This window comes from Monodon monoceros, unplaced genomic scaffold (assembly GCF_005190385.1).
Source record: "Monodon monoceros isolate NGI ecotype Baffin Bay Population unplaced genomic scaffold, NGI_Narwhal_1 Super_Scaffold_13, whole genome shotgun sequence".
In the NCBI taxonomy this organism is placed as follows: Eukaryota; Metazoa; Chordata; class Mammalia; order Artiodactyla; family Monodontidae; genus Monodon; species Monodon monoceros.
Window position 1 is genome coordinate 51,410,103 of NW_021703769.1, and position 21,582 is coordinate 51,431,684.

The 21,582-nt window shown below is 53.4% G+C and overlaps 2 protein-coding genes across 5 annotated transcripts in view; one reads left to right on the forward strand and one right to left on the reverse strand.

The window, feature by feature from the left end:
• DNASE1 (deoxyribonuclease 1) overlaps positions 1–8,153 on the forward strand; it is a 30,183-nt gene extending 22,030 nt beyond the window's left edge. Inside the window, exons 1-10 of one of the 3 annotated variants that reach the window (XM_029220290.1) lie at positions 2,630–2,645; positions 2,734–2,820; positions 3,281–3,428; positions 3,797–3,885; positions 4,058–4,141; positions 4,440–4,555; positions 4,758–4,870; positions 4,957–5,111; positions 5,547–5,643; positions 5,864–8,153. In XM_029220290.1, coding sequence (XP_029076123.1) covers positions 3,282–3,428; positions 3,797–3,885; positions 4,058–4,141; positions 4,440–4,555; positions 4,758–4,870; positions 4,957–5,111; positions 5,547–5,643; positions 5,864–5,917 — 855 coding nt within the window. In that variant the 5' untranslated portion in view covers positions 2,630–2,645; positions 2,734–2,820; position 3,281 and the 3' untranslated portion in view covers positions 5,918–8,153. Of the gene's footprint in view, positions 1–2,629; positions 2,646–2,733; positions 2,821–3,280; positions 3,429–3,796; positions 3,886–4,057; positions 4,142–4,439; positions 4,556–4,757; positions 4,871–4,956; positions 5,112–5,546; positions 5,644–5,863 lie in introns of those variants that run through there. The other 2 variants (XM_029220288.1, XM_029220289.1) reach the window with 2 other exon arrangements.
• TRAP1 (TNF receptor associated protein 1) overlaps positions 6,191–21,582 on the reverse strand; it is a 44,636-nt gene continuing 29,244 nt past the window's right edge. For both annotated transcript variants that reach the window (XM_029220286.1, XM_029220287.1), the window contains 12 exons: positions 21,271–21,380; positions 20,637–20,710; positions 19,677–19,832; positions 18,404–18,524; positions 17,884–17,953; positions 14,482–14,629; positions 12,118–12,303; positions 11,517–11,655; positions 11,027–11,112; positions 9,582–9,727; positions 6,547–6,619; positions 6,191–6,401 (listed from right to left, as the gene is read on the reverse strand). In XM_029220286.1, the coding sequence (XP_029076119.1) occupies positions 6,300–6,401; positions 6,547–6,619; positions 9,582–9,727; positions 11,027–11,112; positions 11,517–11,655; positions 12,118–12,303; positions 14,482–14,629; positions 17,884–17,953; positions 18,404–18,524; positions 19,677–19,832; positions 20,637–20,710; positions 21,271–21,380 (1,411 nt within the window). In that variant the 3' untranslated portion in view covers positions 6,191–6,299. The remainder of the gene's footprint in view (positions 6,402–6,546; positions 6,620–9,581; positions 9,728–11,026; positions 11,113–11,516; positions 11,656–12,117; positions 12,304–14,481; positions 14,630–17,883; positions 17,954–18,403; positions 18,525–19,676; positions 19,833–20,636; positions 20,711–21,270; positions 21,381–21,582) is intronic.

Sequence of the window (21,582 nt, forward strand, 5' to 3'; positions counted from 1 at the left end):
TGTTGGGTTTGGCCCTGTCACTTGCTAAGACCAAAAGAATATGGGCAGAAGTGGCATCATGCAGATTTTGAGCCTAGGCTTCTGGAGGCATCATGTATTTCTGTTCACCTCTCTGGAAGTTTCCACCTTCCACCATGTTGGAAGAGCATATATGCTAGCTGCAGCCCCTTCAGCCCAGTGCCTACCCCCCCCCCCCAGCCCAGAGGGAGGCCCAGGGAGCAGAGCCCTCCCAGCTAACCTACAGACCTGTGAGCATGAGGAAAAAAATGCATACTGCCATACATATTGAATCCTGGAGTTGCTTGTTACACAGCAACAGCTGACTGATACAAATGGAAAAGAGGTCCATGAGGGAAAGTTAAAAGGGTGATGGAAATATAATAGCTGAGAAGGTTACTAGTCTTAGGGATAAGATGAATTTTTAAGATGTGAAATGATTCTTCTGTAGAATAATGTTATGTCTGCTGATCCTTAAGACAAACCTAAGAGGAAAGCAGTGACAGTTTTATCCCCATTTTATAGATGAAGATATTGAGGTTCAAAGTGGTTGAAGGTGCAGTGGGTGAGCCTGGTCTGGGCCCCAAATCCCTGACTCCTGGGCCAGGCTCTTCCCGGCTGTGCTGCCTGCCTCTCTTGTGGGCCTGACTTAGAGCAGCCAATATGGCAGCAGAGCTTGGCACTTTGTGCAAATGAGGCCACCGTTGGGACCTTTCTTCTGACAGGTTGGGGAGGGAGGGCACCTCCCAGAGAAGGGGCAGCATTTGGTTGAGAGGGGGACAGGGGTGCCAACAAACAGGTGACTGTGTCCCACATGCTGAAAACTGGGGGGTCTGGGTGTCTTCTGTGTGAGCCATGGCTCTGCTGCCTACTGGTTTGCTCTCATGCTCCCCTCAAAAGGTCTGGCAACTGTGTATCCAGGAAAGATACCTATGGAAGAAAAGTGTCAAGGCACCTACACTGAATACATTGATGGTCTTGCCTGGTGGTTGGGGTCTGGATTTTGACACACTTGAAGCCTCGGGGATTTTAAACAGGAGAGTCAGCAATCAAACCTTTGCAAAAGGCTGCAGTGGGGCTTCTGGCAGCTTGAGGGCCAGGCCACGTGACCCCATGTTGTAGATGCCATATCAGGGTACACACGAGCTGACTGGCATTCCTACTGACTGCTGGAGCTGTCCGTCAGCATGTTCTCATTACTTCAGGGGGTTCTGGTCTTGTTGAATTTGGTTTACTTTCTGAGTTGTTTTTAATCCCTCTGTGTCCTCCTACTTCATGACCAGCTGACCACATCCATGGCACTTTGATTTTGACCTTGGCTCCTGCTGACTTTTCCCCTCAGGCCCCTCCTGCTTCCTGACCCCCAGGCCCCCGTAGCCCTACACTCCCCTTTATACTGCAAGACCCTTCCTTTCCAGGGAGGGACCCAGCCTTCACAGTTGCAGGGCTGTCCTTGGAGACCACAACCTCCAACCCCGAAATGGGGCAGAGCCCCCATGGATAGGGTGATGGGCTGAATAATACCCCCCAAAATATCTCCATGTCTTAATCCCTGCAAACTATTAACTTCACACGGCAAAAAAGGATCTCAAGATGGGGAGACAGGCCTGGATTATCCGGGAGGACCCTAAACTCAATAACCTGTATCTTTGAGGGGGGAGAACCGACACAGAAGAGAAGGCAATATAATGATAGAGGCAGAGACTGAAGTGATGCAGCCATAAGCCAAGGAACACCAGGAGCCTCCAGAAGCTGAAGAGGCAGGAAGGGTCTCCCCCAGCGCCTCCAGAGCGTGTGCAGCCCTGCCACACCTTGTTTCAGCTCAGTGAAATGGATTTTGGACTCTGGGCTCTAAGATTATTAGATAATAAGTTTCTGTAGTTTCAAGCCACCAAGTTTGTGCTGACTTGTTACAGCAGCCACAGGTAATGAACACAAATGGGAAAGCCAAGGATTCCAAATGAAATGACTGGACCCATGGCCTGGCATGGACCCTCAGCTGCTGCCTGACAGTGTCCTTATGACCCAGCCACTCCTGTCACCTGTGTGTGAAATGCACAGGCTCTCCACAAGAAGGTTTCCTGCTGCCTTGCTGGCAAGTGAGGTGGACTCTGCGGCCCCTGCCCCTCCCTGGTGCCCGCAACCCTGCAGCCCCCGATGCTGCATCTCATGTGCGCCCTGTTGAGAGCCCCAACTCCTGGCCAGGGTGCTTGCAGCCGTCACAACTGAAGGATTAGGAAGCAGGGGTTGGAGTTGGTGAGAGATGGGGTCCTGGGAGAGCAGCCACCGTGGGCTCCATTTGCAACATGGAATGTCTGGCTTTGGCTGCTAGCTCCAAGGTCACCTCAAGGCCTGCAGCCAGGAGTAGCCAGGGCCCTGCCCTCCAGTGCATCTGCTCCCCACCCCTGGGAGAGCAACTTGGGCAAAGGACACAGAGCCTTTGGCTGTTTTTTTTTTTTTTTTTGACTTTTTAAAACCAAGGGCAAACATCAGGTGCTCTTTACAGCAGGAAAGACCTGTACCTTTTGAAATAAACACATGCCAGCTACCCACCTGCTGGGAAAGCCCCACAGGCAGCGCTATTGTTCTGTGTCCTCCAGGTGATGCCCTGGGAAAGGTCACAGCTGCCTAAACCTTTAAAACCCCAGGTGGGACGAACATTCCCTGTGTGAGGATTTGGAGCTGCAGCAGCTCACAGTTGTGTTTCTTAACACTTTGTGAATTTTTTTCTTAAAGCAGTGAAAGGAGAAAATTGCTACCGAAGAGTATCAATTCTTGATTCTTGGCGGAATTCCTGTTGTCTTTGTGAAAGTCAAGTTTCAGGTGAGTGTGCCTGGTGCCCCAAGGGCTGTGTGACCCGTGGCCTGTGGAAGGTGGGTACCAGGCCCATAAGCCCCATGGAGTCCCTCTTGGTGACCGTGGCCACCCTGGGAAGAGCCCTGGCCAATCCCAGAGGGGAGGGCGGCTGGAGCAGGGAGGGCGGTGAGCTGGTGCCCCACCCACAGTGTCAGGGGCTTCCTAGGCTGGCGACCCTCACAGGGGCTCATCTGCTGGCAGGTGAGGAGTGAGAAGATCCAGCACCTGTTACTTGGCACTTGGTGTCTGGCTCTCTGTATGCTGGTGAGAGGGCTCAGAGGCTCACCCTGGCCTGCTTGGCATAGCCCACAAAGACAGGGTTTACTCAGCCTTGGGCTCTACCAGCTCTGCGCAGCTGGACTCAGGGAGGCCAGAGTGCTGAGTCTGCCACCCTCAGGCCCACATGTGAACATTCCTCCTGATCCAGAATGAGGGGTGCCAGGCTGATGGGGGTGCTGCTCACCCTGGCTGGCCTGCTGCAGCAGGCCCTGTCCCTGAGAATAGCAGCCTTCAACATCCAGACTTTTGGGGAGACCAAGATGTCCAATGCTACCCTCTCCAACTACATTGTGCAGGTAAATCCAGGCTGGCCTGTCCTCAGGGTGGTGGAAGGGGACGGCCCTCTAACAGGCCCTGGGACCCCTGGGCCAGTGGTCAGTCCTGAGGGTGATCGGCAGTGGTGGTGATCGGGGGAGGGGATTGAAAGCCTCTGGTCTCAGCCCACCTGTCTGTCAAGGGGACAGGTCCTTGTCACTGCTGTGCCGTCCACCACGGCTGGAGGTGGTGGGATGTCTGACACGTCCCAGGCAAGTCCCAGGCCAAGCCGTGACAGGAAGGTGTCTGGGAGGAGCAGGTCGGCCCTGTGACTCACAGCAGGCAGGCTCGGATGCCTCAGTCTCCACCCAGCCTGCCCCGCTTAGCAGTACTGTGGCCTTGTCCCCAGATCCTGAGTCGCTATGATATCGCCCTCGTCCAGGAGGTCAGAGACAACCAACTGATGGCCGTAGGGAGGCTGCTGGACAAACTCAACCAGTGGGTGACAGTGCGGTCCCGGGAGGCGTGGATGGGAGAGGGTGTGCCACTTCAGCCAGGCCCCAGAGATAGGGATGTGGGCAGGAGCCCTGCTATAGATGTATATAGGTGGCAGGAGGGTCCCCACGGACTGCCCCCCACCCCGACCGGGACATTTGTTTCCTCAATCCAGGGATGACCCAAACACCTATCACTTTGTGGTCAGTGAGCCGCTGGGACGCAACAGCTATAAGGAGCGCTACCTCTTCCTGTTCAGGTAGATTGGGTCACCTCCTCAGAGGGTGCTGACAGGAGGCTGGGGTGTGGTCTAGAGAGCCTGTGAGCCCCTCCCCTCCGGGTGTGGGGGCGAGAACTGGGGCCATAGAGCAGGGCCCTGAGCTGGCCTCACAGCCTGTGCAGAGGCAGGGGGACATGGCAGGAGCTCCGGGCCAGTGGGTCTGTGCGGTGCTAAGGCCGGGCCCCCTGCCCACCTGGACGTGGCAGAAAGTGACTTTACCAAGACAAGCTGGCACCCTGGCCCAAGGCTAACTGCCCTCTGGCCTGGCCTTCTGCAGACCCGACCAGGTTTCCGTGCTGGACAGCTACCAGTACGATGATGGCTGTGAGCCCTGTGGGAATGACAGCTTCAGCCGAGAGCCAGCTGTGGTCAAGTTCTCCTCCCCCTTCACACGTGAGTGCCCCGCCCAGCCCTTCCCAAGACACCTGGAAAGCTGTCTCGTGCTGCAGCCCCACACCCTTTGTGCTTTGGTCTTACATTGGAATTACTTAGGAAAACGTCCACCCTCAAAGACTGGCTCATGTGTCCTCCACCACAGCCCGACTCCTGGCTGAGCCCAGCCCGCACCGGCTCAGTATGACTCCTGTTTCCACAGAGATCAAGGAGTTTGCCATTGTTCCCCTGCATGCGGCCCCATCGGATGCGGTGGCTGAGATCGACTCTCTCTATGATGTCTACCTGGATGTCTGGCAGAAGTGGGACTTGGAGGTGAGGCAACCCCCATCCCCACCCGCAGCCTTGGGCTCTGGGGCCCCCCTTCTGCCCCAGGCCAACCAGTGTGTGTCTCCTGGTAGGACATCATGTTGATGGGTGATTTCAATGCTGGCTGCAGCTACGTGACCCCCTCGCAGTGGTCATCCATCCGCCTGCGCAGGAGCCCCCCCTTCCAGTGGCTGATTCCTGACACTGCCGACACCACCGTTACATCCACGCACTGTGCCTACGACAGGTGAGCAGGGCCCGGGCCCACTCTGAGCCCCCAGGCAGGGATGAGGGAGCCTCCATGACCAGCTTCAGAAATGGTTCCCAAGCCCTGTGACATGCACCCTCCTGAGCTTCACTCAGTCCACTTAGGAAATGGAATGAAAGGAGCAGCATTTCTTAGTTTGGGGGTGAAGCCCATTTAGGGATAACACTCACTGGGGGATATGTAGGTTGGTCAGTGGTGTGCAGTTTGGGGCCCAGGTTGCTCAGTGTTGGGGTGACAGTGAGCCAGGACCCGACTGGCCCCATGGGAACATTTGAGAGCAGTTGGGGAACAGTGGAACTGTGTGACATTTACCATACCAAGAGGAGCTGGGGGGACACGCTGGGATCCAAGGTGTAAGTGCACAGAGCTAGACAGTGGGCTGAAGGGGACCTTCTCTTGTGTCTGATGCTGCAGGATCGTGGTTGCAGGACCTCTGCTCCAAGATGCTGTGGTTCCCAACTCAGCTGCTCCCTTTGACTTCCAAGCTGCATACGGATTGAGTGACCAGATCGTAAGTGTCCTGGTCACGTAGCTCTAATAGGGGCCTGGGACACAGGAACATAGACCTGGACCCACTGCTTTTTTCATTGACTTGAAAGAGCCACTTGTCTGTGGCCCTGGGTGCCTCTTGGTCTCCTTTTCCCAGGCCCAAATCCCAACTGGTCTCAGGAGCCTGAGTGCAGAGTACTAGATGTCTGGGTGTCCCTGCGCTCATGGCTGTCTCCCCACAGGCCCTAGCCATCAGCGACCATTACCCGGTGGAGGTGATGCTGAAGAGAGCCTGACGTGAGTGGGGCCTGGCCAGCGACCTCCGCTCTGCAGCCTGTCGCCAAGAACTGAGACGACACAGCCAAAGGCTGGGGACAGAGTTTAGGAAACCAGTGCCTGGTCCTGAGTGCCCCTGCTCCTCCCCACCACCGTGGCAACTGGAATTAGAGGAAGGTGGGCTTTTCCTCACTGTACCCGCTTCCATCGTAAGCTTGGAGGTTGTGTCACCAGCCACCCCACCTTCTCAGTCTGGACAGAAGCTCTAAGAATACATTTAATAAGTGAATAAGCTCAAAAGCAGGTGTTCTCATCGGCAGCACCCAGTCCTTCCTGCGTCGTCGTCCCCATCCACCCACCTCCCCCAACCCTGGGCAGGAGGACCTGGGGCTTTCACCGCTGTCAGTGCCGGTCCAGGGCCTTGATCAGCAGGTGGTTCAGGCGGCTGACCATGGGTCGGGGGTCATCGACGAGCCCCGCTGTGATCATGGCATTCTCGTAGATCTGAAAGGCAAGGCAGCACCTCGCTGTTAGTGGGAGGGTGAGCGAGGCCTGATCCCAACCCAGGGACCTCAAAGAGAGAGAAGGAAGAGGGAGCCTGACAGCCCCATGCCTCAGTTTACTCTTCGCATTTCTCCAGCAGACTCACCTGATCCACCAGCAGCTGGGCCAGGTCAGGCTCGCTATCTCTCAGCTGACTGAGCTTCTTGATGAGTGTGTGCCTGAACACAGAAACCACCAGAAGTTATTAGCTCAGGGCTGGGGGTGCACACACAGCCTCTAACTTTGTGCTCCGGTGACTTTTCTGAAATGTTGGGGTTATCAGGACATGCAAAAAAGGGTAATAGGTCCAGTATAAAAAATAAAGCCCATAATGATCAATTATAGATTATATACCCAGAAAACCCAGCAAAAATTTTGATACTAAAATTGATATAAACACTACTAAGGTAAAGAAAGATGAGTTTAATATATGAAAAGACACGTTATAGTTCTTGGATAAGTGGACCATAAATAGAAGTGAAACTTTCCTTAAATTAATCCATGTTTAATAGGATTCCTTTAATCTAAAAAATCTAGTATAAAATTTATAAAGTAAACACGGAAGAGCAGTTAGAGGAGGAAGTCCCAGTTAAAACATAAAGCTCCAGTAATTAAACAGTTCTGGAAAATGAAAAGGTAACAGCTCAGTGCAACAAAGTGGACAATGTATAAATGGCCCAATTCATATAGGAATTTCGTTAGTACCTCATAAAGACAGGATAACTGGGCCGCACCCAGGAAACAGATTCCGACGTGATTAATTTCCAGAGGGATCAAAGATTAAATGTAAAAATTAAAAGCAAAGAAGTATAATACTAGAAGAAAACAGGGAAGAAGTATTTTATAATCTCGGAAGGGGAAAGCCTTTTTAAACAAAATACAAACCCAGAAGTCAGAAGAAAAGAATAACTGACTACAAAAAAACATTTTCTGCACAGGAAAAAATACAATGGGAAACATACATCAAAATTATAAGGTATAATTTAAGAGAATGGCAAAAATTGATGTTTGATAAAACTGAAGGCACTGGGGAAAGGTTCAGAGGACAGCAGGAGTGTCTTTGGTCCCTGTCTGAGATGAGATGATTCCCTCCCCTCACAGGGCTGTTCAGAGTAGCAAACGCTTTACACAGCAAGGTGAGCACACTGCACAGCAAGTGTACCAGAGGAGGCCCCACACAGTGTCTCCGAAGATACGTGAGGAAACTGGGGATGGGGGGGCCGGGGAGTTCACCATGAACTCCCTTAGTTCTTTAGAATTCTCAACCGAAAGAACATACCAACAAATTTTAAAGCAAATCTGTAAAATAAGAGTCTTTTGGCAACAGAAACGAGCACTCTGCACAGCTATCTTACAAAACTGCTTCTGTGTCAGAACTAGTTAAGGCAACGGGGTGTCCAGTCAGCATCCATCTCTATTGGGGACTCACAGCTGGGAACTGTGCACCCATTACACAGGCCTGCACCCATTATGCCAACCTGCCAACCAGGACAGCTCCTTTGAGAGGCGTCCAACGCTCTTTGTGGCCAGCCATGAGCCAATTTAGATCTTTTCACCCAGTAATTGTGTTGCTAGTAATTTGGCTCAGAAACTGGAAAAGGCACTTCCCCCTACTCCCCAGTAGTTTTAAGTAAATTAATGGTTCTAAAGCAACATGGAAAAATATTTATAGGTGATGAATAAAAAAATTAGGCATGTAGTATATAAAAAAACCAAAACCCACAATAAGACAAAAGTCCACAAGAAAATATACCAAATAGGGTACAGTGACTGTGGTGGGGGTGAGACTATGGACTTTTCTAGCGTTTTTGGTAACTTGTTTATGTAACTTCATGTAAAAAACTACTGCTGTATACAGTCAATTTCCAAAAAAGAAACTGTCTCCATATACAACAGTTAGAAAATGAAATTTCAAAATATCCAATAAAGACACATCAAATAACTAAAAAATGTACAAGAACTCTAAGGAAAACATAAGTTTCCAAGAGATACTCATCTGAGAAGGCAGCACAGTTAACAGTGTGGGCAACAGGGTGTTCACATGGAATAAGATGAAACTAGAACCCCCCCTTAGCCCCCAATCCCAGACAGGCCAGTTAGAGATGGGCTCAACCAACATGAAAGGGCAGAACTATACAGCTTTTAGAAGGACATGCAGGAGAAGAAACTCATGTCTGGAATAGATGCTTTTTGGGGTCCTAAGAAATCTCTAACAAATGTATATACATTTGATTACATTAAAATTAAGAAATTCTCTTTAAAAGACAGGTGAAAAGACAGTGAGAAAAGATATTTGCAACTGTTAAAGTATATATAAAGAACTACCAATCAATTTTTTTTTTAAAGCCCAACAGAAAAAAGAACAGTAGCCTTCTAATTTGCAGTGACCTGGGTTCCCATGCTCTGCCCTCTGGAAGCAGTGGGCCTTACTCAGCCCAGCTGAGGATAAGGTGCTTTCACGCCTGGGCACACATCCCGGAGAAACACATGTGCAGCACCAGACGGGGGACAAGAATGTTCAGAGCAATGTGTTCCCAACAGCCTCCAAATGGAAACTACCCAAATGTCTATCAAAATAGAATAAATAATTGTGCTGAGTAGATTCATACCCTGTGATTCAGCTGTGAACAAGAACAAACTATAGTCACCCCCCACAGATGAATGCATCTGATCACACGCCGAGAGAAGAAAGGAAGGCTTCAAAGGGAACCTGTGCACAGGGGTCCGTTCACGTGAAGTTCAGAAACAGGCAGAACTGAGCTTGTGTGTAATGACGCACAAGTAGCCGAAAAACCATAAAGCACAGTGAGGAAGTGACTGACACAGAAATCAGGACTGTGGTTCTCCCTGGAGAGCGGGACAGAATTCAAGTGGGAGGAAAATAGGAGCGTCTGGGTGTCGGCAAGATTCAGTTTTGTTAAACGTCACATAGGTATAGTTTAATACAGTTCAATTACACGAGTGTTTATAAACATTTATCAAACTGTCCAAAAGCTTTATGCACTTTCTATGTGTTATAAATAAAAGAACACACACTCACATACAATTTTAAAAGATTACCTGGCAGGTCAGAAATGAGCATGCCCATCCCCTGGGCATCAAGGGCCCTGGGCCCAAGAGGCCTGGAGCCAGCAGCCTTACCTGGGGTTGATCTCCAGCGTGGGCTGCAGCAGCTGAGCACGCTCCTCCTGGGTCTTGGCCAGCTGCTGCATGCGCAGGAAGTGCCGGGCGGCCCCCATCTCCAGCACTGTGATCATAGCAGGGTGGATGTCCAGCCGAAGAGTCACCTGCAAGCAAGGCCGGGGGTGACGGGCCCTGGCAGGGTCTTGACCAGGTATAAAGCTTCCCCAAATGACAAGACAGGAGAACGCAGGTCTCCAGGGACATACCCTCAACCAGCAGTGCTCCTCCCTCCCTCTCTCCCTCCCAATCGCCTGCTAACGAATCATACCCTGCTTGGGAACTCCCTCCTCTTCTACACTCCAAAGCTACCAATTTCTAACCTATCAGTTACCATCCAAGGTCCATCTTGCCTGGTGTTATCTGCACTTCTCTGCTTCACAGGGTCCACTTCCAGGTCCTACAGCAACTGTCTGAAGACCCGCCAGGACTGGCCACCCCATTTCCCCTGGCCTAGCCTCTTCCTCAATCTTGTGTCCATCTTTACTGCAGACGGTGCTCTCACCCACCCACTCCCTGTGGCTCCCTCTGGCCTTTATTTCATCAAATACACCTTTTCTCACCGAGCCCCATAGGCTTCAGGCCTCCTGACTTACGCCAGAGACCCTGCTGGGCCCATGGCTGCCCCCTTCCCGGCAGCACAGTAAGGATCCAGCTCCACGACTTCCTGACCTGCGGAAGCGCTCTACCTGTTTCCTTCATAGGATACGGACGAGAATTCTACCTACCTCCTAGGCCACCTTAAATGAGTCACCGCTGTAAAGCATGGACATATGTGTGTTACATAGAGAAACCCCAGCCACACGCCTTGCTCCCTGCCAGGAAGCCCTCGCCTCCCTCAGAGACCCACTGCTACCTCCCATGGAGCCCCCAGGTCTGCCCTCCTCTGCTCTTCACCTTCCCTACCCTGCACACCTGCCTGTCCCTTTGGGGCCACTCCTGAACATGTCCCTCAGCCAGTGACACCTGTTCCCTGGTGACTGTCTTTTCTCTTGCAGCTCAGAGCTGGATCAGTGGGTTCCTAGCTCATTAAAGCCTACCCAGAACCCCCACTGAGAACCCAAGCTGGACCGTACGCCCTTGTGTCCTCAGCCGCTGCAGCAGCTCTAGGCCTGGAGGAGGACGGCCCTGGGGAGGCCAACTGGGGACACCTCTTCTCTGCTTCTGCCTGCCCACCAGGCCCTCAGCAGCTCACCTTCCACTTTCTTCATTCCAACTGCTCTACAAAGTGGAGGCGAAGCCAAGCTTGCCCGCCCGACCTCAGCAACTCCCCGGGCACATGTGGCTACGTGCTCACGAGCGCACACATGCAGGAGCGGCAGCAACCAGAGCAAGCAGGCTGGCCAGCTGTGCAGTCACCAAGGGCCATGGTGGCTGGGTAGTGGCCCGTCTTTGGGAGGCCTCACCTTCACGTTGGTGACACGGGACCCTAGCGCGTTTCTCATCCAGGCCGTCAGGTCCTCTGTCTCCTTCTCTGACAGACGGTCGCCAGCTACAGGAGAGCAGAAGGGTGAGCTTGGAGGCCGTCTCCACAACTCCCTCCCCATAGGCTCCCATCGGCAGGCTCCCTCCACCCTGCCAGCCACTGGCACAACGACAGAAGCTACCAGAACACTCTTCATCTAAAATTAAGCAGATAAATTTGGACCCCAGAAAGGATACTTTTGATTGCCTGAGGCCCATATAATTTTGTTAGGGCTTTAAAATGTCTGATTCTCTTAAGCTTTATCAATCTTAGGAAGGCAAGCTGTGAAAAGAAAACCCCATATAGACCCACTGTTGCAGAACGAAGAGGCCGTGTAGCAAACAGTGCCAGCTCCTCGGGCCTGCCTGGCCTCATCGGCACCCCAGGCCACCATCCACACCTGTGCCCAGAGAGAAGGGAAGCAAGCCGACCTGGGGAGCCATCCTCAAACTTCTCCTCCTTGTAGTGGTCAACAACGATGTCTGTTTCCACAGACATCAGCTGCTTCTTGTCAAACTCACGAAGGTGGAGCAAGGTCAGCTCATCAAACTGCTCGTAGCAGAAGAGAACCTGTGAGGACCCAAAATGGCTTCCATCAGGCCTGGGGAACCCTCTGCCCGTGACAGGAGAGGGACACGGAGCAGGGGCTGGGGCTGCGGGCTGGGCCCAGCATCTGAGGGCCATGCAGGGGGTGCTGGGGTTCCTGGGCCTTGTGGACGCAGTGGTTTACAGACGGCTGTCAGGGAGGCTCTGGCTATATCTTAGAAGCAGTGATGCTATTTATAGAGAAATCCCTGTGTCACCTTCTAGAAAGACCCAAACTAGTAGGCAGGCTTCGGCCCGGCCTCTGTGACCCTGGATGCTGACTCACTGCTCCGCTCTCCCGAATCGTGGGCACATTCAGCCATTCCCCAGTGAGCATGGGGACCCTCCTTCAGTGCTCAGACCCCCTCGCCCTCTGACCTGGCCCCAAGGGAAGGACAAGTGCAGGGAGGCCCGGTAGGGGCCAAACCTGCCCCTCGGCTCACCCACCTCTGTGTTTTTCCACTTCATGGCCTCATAGTAGGGCGAGTGCTCCGCCAGGTGGCGGTTGGGGGCGCACAGGTAGTAGATACTGCGGGTGCCGGCCTGCATGCGGCTGGCGTAGTCTGGGAGGCTGGTCAGCTGCCCAGCAGGCAGTGCCGACGACTCGTACCGCAGCAGCTTTGCGATATCCTCCTGTAGACAGACAGAGGCCAGGTCACTGCTCATTCCAGGTCCTGGCTCTGAAAGCCTCCCGACAGCGGGGCACAGACTTCGGGAGCCTTCAGCTAAGGGAGGAAAGGCTCTGGCTGGCCTCACACCCGCCTGGTGACCGTGTCCTGCAGCCAAGGCAGCTCCTTTGGGAGCCTGGCCCAGGGACGGCGCCCTGGGCTGGCTCGGGCCCTGGGGAGCTCTGAGGGACTCCAGTGCTGTCCATTGGGCCCCATGTCAGAAGTTCAGGGGACCTCGGAGAGCACGTTCCACCACAGGTGGCCCAGGGCCTTGCTGAGAGGGCCTTTCCAGGTGAGCTACAAAAACGGTCCCAGGAGTGGCTAGGCCCTGTCCGTGGCAGAGCCCACTCTGGACCCAGCATCCTCCCTCTGTCTCGAGTCACAGACCCTGGCTCTCGCCAAGCAGGGGACACGGGTGTGAAGTACACACTTCCCAGCCCTCCTCACAGCCAGGGGACGAGTCCTGGCCCAGGGGGTACAAGCCTAAGTGGGGTGTGTGACTCGGAGAACAGGCCCTGAAAGGAGGGGCTTGTCCATCTGCTCCTGTCGGCTGAGATGCTGGTGGCATCTAGACTCCATGAGGGAGTCACCTGTAAGGACAGAAGCAGCAACAGGCTGGGGTCCAGCTCCCTGACGCACCAGCCTGGACGTGACCTGACAGTAAACTGCCTTGTCTGTGCCACGACTCATCTCCAACAACCCACGGTGCCCAGAGGGGAGGTCCAGATGAGAGAGTGATGTGGTGGGGATGAAAGGGGGACGAACAGGCAAAACCAGGGATCTGGGAGCCCACCCGGCGAGCCAGGCTCTAGGTTCATAGGTTAAGCTCATGCTCTTGTGCATGTTACAGATCCTCATTAACTGAGTAAGGGGCTTCCCTGGTGATGCAGTGTTTAAGAATCCGCCTGCCAATGCAGGGGACACAGGTTTGAGCCCTGGTCCGGGAAGATCCCACGTGCCGCGGAGCAACTAAGCCCGTGCACCACAACTACTGAGCCTACTTTCTACAGCCCGCGTGCCACAACTACCGAAGCCCGTGTGCCTAGAGCCCGTGACCTGCAACGAGGAGCCACCACAACGAGAAGCCGGTGCACCACAATGAAGAGTAGCTCCCGCTTGCCACAACTAGAGAAAAGTCTGCGTGCAGCAACGAAGACCCAAATCAGCCAATAAATAAATAAATAACTTTATTTATTTATTTAAAAAAACCCTGAGTCAGTCAGTGTTTATAAAGCACTCAGAAAAGCCTCTGGCACCACCTGGGTCCCGCTACCTACAAACACAGAGAGGAATGAGTGGAGAGTCCGAGCAGGCAGCATTTGGAGCCACTGGAGTCCTTGTGCCAACAACCAGGGTTAGGAGGGCCCAGGGTGATGAGGGCCTGGGGGGAGCAGGCTGGTAGCCGCAGCGCCCAGGCCCCATCCCACCCTCCCTCATGGCCTGCAGAACAAACCCTGGGACCCCAGATGGTTGGTCACCCTCCTTCCCTGCTGCTGTCCTGGAGCAAAAGATGAAACCCCGGCGCTAAGAGTGACTAATGGGGACATGTGTCTTTTGGGAGTGATGGAAATGTTCCAGAACCAGACGGTGGTGGACGTACAACCTGTGAAGGTACTAAATGAACTGTTCACTTTAAGAGAGTGAATTTTATTGTAAGGAAACTGTATCACAACTTAAAAGTGGCCAATAAATGTTTATGGAACAATCTCATCATTTTTAAGTAACTGCGCAATTAACCCAGTGGCACAGTGTTGATGGATTTCTACCGATCACATGATGAACTGCCCTGACTACACACACCTCACCTGCCCTCCCCACCCCGTGAACCAGGCACCTCTCCTGTCCTGACTTCTGTGACCTCCCCAAGCCCCCCAGGCCCTTGGGGGAAGAGACACTAAATGCCCACTCCCCTCAAATGAGGGCACTGGAGGAGCTGGACATGTGCTCAAGTGCACGCCAGGCCTGCTGGGACCACCTGCGGAGTCCAGAGGCCAAAGGCTGCACTTTCTGACCCCTGGGAGTGGTGACTGGGGTGCCTGGCTATGCCATCATCACGTCCTGGGAAGCTCAGGTTTCTGATCTCCAGCAGCTTCCTCCACAGCCCAAGGCAGCCCAGAGAAAGGCCCAGAAACCCAGACCCTACCTTGACCTCCTGCTCAGCCGTGGTCACGATGCCCTCCCTCATGAACAAGCCGTAATCTTCAAAAAACTTGGCATATTTCTCAGCATGTTTTTTACTCTGGTCAATGAAGAATTTTATCAGCCTCTGCTGTAGAACGCCCTGGAGTTTCCTATGAACAGAAAAGCATTTATCACAAAAGAACAACTTTCACGAAATACAAACAGCCAGAAGGATATGAAAAAACGTTCAATCCCACTAATAATCAGAGAAGTGAAGACAACATACCAGAAAGTTACCCTTGGCCAACACCAGTTAAGGAGACATGCGCCCCCCAGAGTCAGGGATGCTAGCTGACACCCCCCCGCAACCTTGTGGAGAGTGACAAAACTATGGTTCTGAGATTACACCTTCATGAGTCACCAAGATTTATGGACCAGGAATTTCACTGTAGCACATAAAATAGAAAACAATTATGGGACTTTGCTGGTGGCGCAGTGGTTAAGAATCCACCTGCCAATGCAGAGGATACGGGTCCGAGCCCTGGTCCGGGAAGATCCCACGTGCCCTGGAGCAACTAAGCCCGTGCGCCACAATTACCGAGCCTGTGCTCTAGAGCCCGCAAGCCACGACTACTGAGCCCACATGCCACAACTACTGAAGCCCGCGTGCCCAGAGCCTGGGCTCTGCAACAAGAGAAGCCACCGCAATAAGAAGCCCGCGCACCGCAACTAAGAGTAGCCCCCACTCACCACAACTAGAGAAAGCCCGCGCACAGCCAAAAATAAATAAATAAGCTCTGAAGCAAGTTTAATTACAGAAAAGAAAAAAAGAAAACAATTATGAACAAGCTCAGTGTTCAACTGCAGAGAACAGGTTGAAATGAATGATGGAAAGCTACACGGCCATTAAAGATCAACATCCTCTAATGATATGATCCTTAAAAACATGAGAAAGTGCCTGGGTTGAAAGAAAAACTAGAAAAATCCCAATATGGATAAATTACAGGGTACATATATAAGTATGCAAAGACTATACATACTACTTGCTGTGCATTATATTTTTCATAATTAGGATCAATGCTGTATAAACTTGGGTTTATACTGGATATACTATATGTGCACTACAGTTTTACAAAATTGGGATCTTGTGTATTAGGGTGTTTACCAGAGCACTACATAAAATCGTGAGCAACACTATTAGTGGTATTAGGGAGTATTTTTTTTAATTTCCTTAATATTCTGCCTTTCCTAAAGGTGAAATTACCATTTGTTTCCTTAATAACCCAGGGTAAGGGAACAATAATGTTTAACGTTCATTTAAGCTTATCCTCTTCCACTCCCATCCTGAATAACTCAGTCCTTCAGCCAAGGGGCAGCACCCGCATCTGTGGTGGGGCAGCCACAGCAGCCAGGATGAAACGAAGAGGGTGTCCATGCAGGGTGAGGGTTGGAGGAGCCTGGTGTGGAGTGTCAGAGCCCAAGGACCCCAGAAGAGGACATCCAGACTGGGGACAGCAAGCAGCTGGCAGAATGGCTGACAGACACCCCCTTAGCCCACCGTGTGGCATCGGAGCCCAAGCAGGTGAAGGAGCAGGGAGCTGGTGGGGCAGGGGGGCAGCAGCGATGGCAGACTGGTAACATGAAGGGGACTGGTCAGAGGTAAACACATTAGGGATAATCAGAGGCAGATTCCTCACTGTCAAGGGAAGCAAAGGCCAAGACCACGGCAGTGCTGGTTGGTATTGGGTGAACTCAATACAGAAGTGCTCAAAGCACAATGGGAATAGGTCAAAGGGCAAAGGAGTCAGCCTGAGTAGGTTCCTGCTAAATCAGGGACAGTTTGGGCATCAAAATAAACAATGACAGTAACAGATTATAGCCCTTGAATAAAACAGGAAATCAAGTCATGCAAATCAGTTATACAGATATTAAGAAAAGCACATGCATATTGTAAGAAATGAACACACAGCTGCCAAATACCACCCCATTACATAACATCATTACTAATTACAGAGGAAAAAGAGTAACCACGTGAGCAGGCTGGCAGACACCCCCTTAATCAAGTGTCAACATGAACATCACCAGTAAGGGGACAACTCAAAGTCGTGCGCCACCTGACAGGATGCATCACTTTGCGCTACGCCTGCACCTAAGCATGAGGGAGCATCACGATCCGCGCAGAGGGCCGTTCTACGGAATCACTGGCCTGACATCTTCAGAAGCATCCAGGTCTTGAAAGTCAGGGAGACTGGAATTCGGCCAACCTCCAGGAGACTGGAGAAACATGACAACTAAAGGCTTGTGTAACTCTGGACTGGACCCTCCTACTCTAGAGGATGTGATGGGCACAAGTGTGCAACGTGGATTGGTCTGAGGATGAGACGTGGCAGCTGCACCATGTCAACTCCAACTGACGGCTGTGCTGGCTAGGAGGAGACTGTCCTTGTTCTCTGGAAACACACCCTGAGATAACTGGGGACGATGGGCATAGAGTGGACAACTTACTCTCCCAGGGTTCAGGGGAAAAATGTACTTTGCATCAAGTTTCTACTTTTTCTTTCAGTTTCTTTAAAAAATTTCATTTAAGTCTGACTCTGCTGGTCAAGATGAGTGCTCAGACTGACAACCTAGCCCTGGAAAACCACCAGCAGTGATCAAGTGGCCGGACACACCCCCGCCTGCAGCCTTGCGTCCTGCCAGCGTCTGGGTCAGCCCAGTCCCAGCTGCTGGGGGCAGAGCACATGCCTGAGATCAGAAAACGTGGGTTCAAATACAGGTTCACTCACTGTCGGGTGTGACCTCCCTGTAACTCAGTTTCCACAACTATGACATGGAGACCTAGTGGCTCCCACCTGCAAGGATGACACAGGCTGCACAGGAAGGGCTTGGTACAGTCTGGGTGAGAATAAATGCTCAGTAAATAGCAGCTACTGCTATGATCAGGATGGGGGAGGAGAAATTCGGCCACCCCAGCTCACGAGGATTCCAAGAGCGATGTCTCCAAAAGAAAGTTCAGTGCCCACCCCTTGTCTCCTTCACACCATTAGTGACCTTCCTGGACCAAGGTCAGACGTTCTCCTGGCTCCGGGACCGTCCTTTGCCTCGTCCATCCAGAAACAGCCCTGCATGGAACTTCCCCTGCCACGGCTGCCCCAGGATTGAGTGATAGGGATTGGCCGAGGGAGGGAACATCTCCTGGAACTGGCAGCAATTCTCCTCAATGTCAGTCTCCAAACCCCTCTTACAAAAGCGTGAAGTAAAAGATGGGGCAAAGCACACGTGACCTGTTCATATTCTCCAGGCCCATAGCTCCCTTGGGCACCTTCAGCTCCACCCTCTGCTCTCAGCAGCTTCAAGCCCGCCTGGGCCTTCCGTGGCAAAGGCGAACCCGGTGAGGTGCCCACTGTGTCCTGCAGCTGCTCACCTGATCAGTGCGCTCTCCTGGAGGAGCTCCCGGCTGAGGTTCAGGGGGATGTCCTCGCTGTCCACCACACCTGTGAGACACAGGCCGAGTGTAGGTAAGAAGGGAGGACACTCGGGGGCTTCTCCTCCCAAAGTCCCTTGTCTTCCTAGAATTCAGGCAGAGCCCAGGTCACAACCATGGGGGTCGGAAGGAAAGCAAGCAAGGCCGGCGAGCCTTTGCCGGGACAGTTTCTACGATTTCAGCATCAGTTGGACCCTCTTTCAAAACTACCTCCTGGGTTTTCTGTTCAAAATCGTAACATATCATGGATAAATCAACCAAGACTAGTGTTTGAAGACAGGAAGCTCCCTGGGAGGCGCCACGCTGTGAGGACTCGGCTCACCAGCCGGCAGCTGTGGTGACTTGCCCTGACCCCGCACTCATCAAAGATGAGACCTTTCTGATGGTGTTGGCATCTGGAGCAGGCAGCCTGCTCCTGGGCCTCAGCCCACACGGCTGGGCACAGACACTGGCACCGAACCTCGAATGAAGCGCAGCCACGTGGGCAGGATGTTGGTGGCCTTGGTCTGGATGAGGACCTTGCGGCTGTACAGCGAGACACTGGAGCCCAGCTCCCGGCTCATGTCAAACATGGTTGGTTTCTGGAGGCAAGGAAAGGGCAGCGTCAGGTGGCAAAAGCAGAAATCCGCGGCAGCCCTGCCAGGAGGCAGAGCCTGCATGGTCACGGGGAACCCCTTCCTAAGGCTACCTGGGCTGGGAGATTTGAGGCAGATGTGCGGTGTCCTGCCTGTGTCTGTCCAAAAGCCCAGAGGGGCCCGGGGAGGCCCCTCCCACCATGGCTCCAGGTGGGGTGGGGGGGTCCTCTCTGGGCAGCTGCCGCCCTCCCCATAAAAACAATGACTTACATGTCCCTGCGAACAGAGCCAAACCTGCTAGGGATCAGGGGTCAGCAAACTAGAGCGCACAGGCCAAATCACCTGTTTGTATAGTTTAGAATGGCTTTTCCATTTTTAAATGGTTGAGGAAAAAGGCAAAAAAGGACATTTCATGATATGTGAAAAATACATGAAATCCAAATTCCCGTGTCTACAGTTTTTGGAACCCAGCCACACACGCCCATCTCAGCGTGGCCCGTGAGTCTCCGCCACAGGGGCAGAGTCCTTGGTGGTACGAGGCTGCAAAGCCCAAAGTGGCCGCTGTCTGCCAACCCTGCTCTAAACCAGCGCCTCCCACGCTGCCGTTTGCACACACATCATGTTGGGATCTTGTTAAGGTGGGAACTGACTTCGGGGGTCCTGGGCCCAAGGCTCTGCACTCCTAATGGGCCCAGGGGAGGCTGGGGCTGCTGGTCTGCAGAGCACACTCAGCGGGAGGGTAGAAGAGCTCTTTCCAAGATGGGTAACAGGCGTGGGGCTCTAGTCAGTTAAAGCCAGGAAAGCTGGGTTCAACCCAAGCAGGTTTCCCGGCTGCAGGATTTGGTGGGGCCTTCACGGTGCTGCCCGAAGCCATGCGGAAGTAGGGAGAGTGCACTGCATGGGGACAGGACGCCCGCACCCGTCCACAAAGCCCAGGCCTTCCGGGCCAAACATCTCTCTGTTCAGCACCCCTCACTTCAACTTCTGTTCACCCATCCAGACGTATAGGATTTTCTTTCATCCTAATGCTGCTAAGGCAATTTTTGTGATGTCTGTGCTGAGCTGTCACCGTTCAGGGGAAGTGCTGCTGGTGTGTAAACCCAGCGAGCAGTGGACAAACCCCTGGCAGCTCGCATGGCAGGCCTGCACCCGGCTCACCGTTTCCGGCACGTAGAAGAGGCTGCGGATGTTGAGCGGTGCGTCCGTCTTGTAGTGCAGGGTGTAGCGGGGCTTGTCACGGGCCTGAGCGATGTAGCGGTAGAATTCCTCGTGCTGACCCTCGCCCACATCCTTGGGGTCCATCATCCAGATGGCCTGGAAATGGAATGAACAGGGACGTTATGTTTCAGACGCAACCTCCCAACAACGTGTGGAGCTGACCTGGTGGAGCTCGCGGGGCCCGGGTGCTGGCAAAGGAGCCCTCAGCTCCTGAGGGTCGGCCTCCCGGGCCCTCTGTCTCCAGCCCCACCCTCTCCAGCGCTGGACAGAGAGACACACACAAAAGGCTCTGGGAACAAGTGCCCTGTCCCCAGCACAGTGTCAGGAAGAGCAAAGCAGGAGGCAGGGTCTGGACGAGCCTGCACAACATCATGACACTAGCCACCAACAGGTGAGCAGCTCGAGTAACACGGTCGAGCCACGTGCTGGACAGTTACTGAGCCGTGAAAAGGAACAGAGCACTGATACACCCTACAACCAGCATAAGCCCTGAAAACACAGTAAGAAGCTGGACACAAAAGGCCACACAGTAGTCGACTCCATTTTTATGAAACGCCCAGAATAAGCCAATCCAGAAAGTGGACTGGTTGCCAGGGGCCAGGGGCAGGGAGTGGGAATGACTGCTGATGGACGTGGGGTCTGTTTCTGGGGGTGAAATGTTCTGGAACCGACCATGGTGACAGCAGCATGACTGAATACACTCAGGAGCACGAAGCGTGTGCTGTGAAGGGTGACCCCCTGGTGCACATGGACCTGCCTGCACCCACAGATCTCACCTCCCCCAGAACACCCAGTCTTGGGGCTCTGACAGCAACGCCCAGTCCCGCCTCTGACCCGCCAGCCTGACGTGGAGCGGCTCATCTCCACAGCCACCTGAGCCTGCAGGCAGCCAGGCCTCACCTGCAGGGTATTAAGGCGCCTTCCGTTCATGTACAAGGGGAAGCTGACAAATTTGCTGTACTTTGTCACCACATCTGGAAGAGACAGAAAAAAGCAATGAACACGGGAAGCTTCTGTAGATGAAAGCTCTGGAAGGTGCTGCAGGGGTCACACAGCTCTGGGAGGCCTCGTCCCTGCCCTCCCCACACACAGGGAGCAGAACTCACTCCCAAACCGGATCTCGAGGCCCAGGCCACCATGATACATGATGCCTTCTTGGCGGCATAAGCAGGGTTTCACGGGCTAACGTGACCCCTTGAAGAGCACTGGGCACCTTCAGTAGCATCCAGTGAGACCTGGACAGAGAGGAGCGCCTCGCAGCTGCACCCGCTCTGGTTGTCTGGGAGCCTGGACTCAGGCTGGGTGGGCAGGCTGGTGACATCTTACAGCACAGGCAGGACGAGCACAGGACCCTGCGCCACCAGCAAGCGCACAGACAGTGCTGCTCGGAAGGAGGAAGGCAAACCTGACCCTGCCCCAACCCACGGCCAGCCCTGCGCCTGCGACCCCCGCCCCAAAATGTCCTAAAACGCAGTGGCAGGAGGTACTGCACTGACCTGCGCGCACGTCCCCAGAGGCCCAGGCTCCTGCTCACCTCGGACCCGAGCCTCGCTGGTGAACTCTCTGCTGTCTGCCCTGAGGTGGATGATGATCTTGGTCCCGGTTCTAACTCCTGAGGCTTCGGCGATTTCAAACACCCCAGAGCTAAGACACGCGGGAGAAGGAAGGCGAGTTCTGCCTGTCAGTGCTGAGAAGTCCCAGGTGGCAGGCAGGACTTGCATAGAAAGGAAGCTGGAGTGTGCCCCAGGCCATCACACCTCCGCCAGGGACAGTGGCCGCTGGGGCGCAGGGCTCCCCGCTCCTGAACACAACCTCTCAGTCTCACATTCCCCTGAAGTGGCCAGGT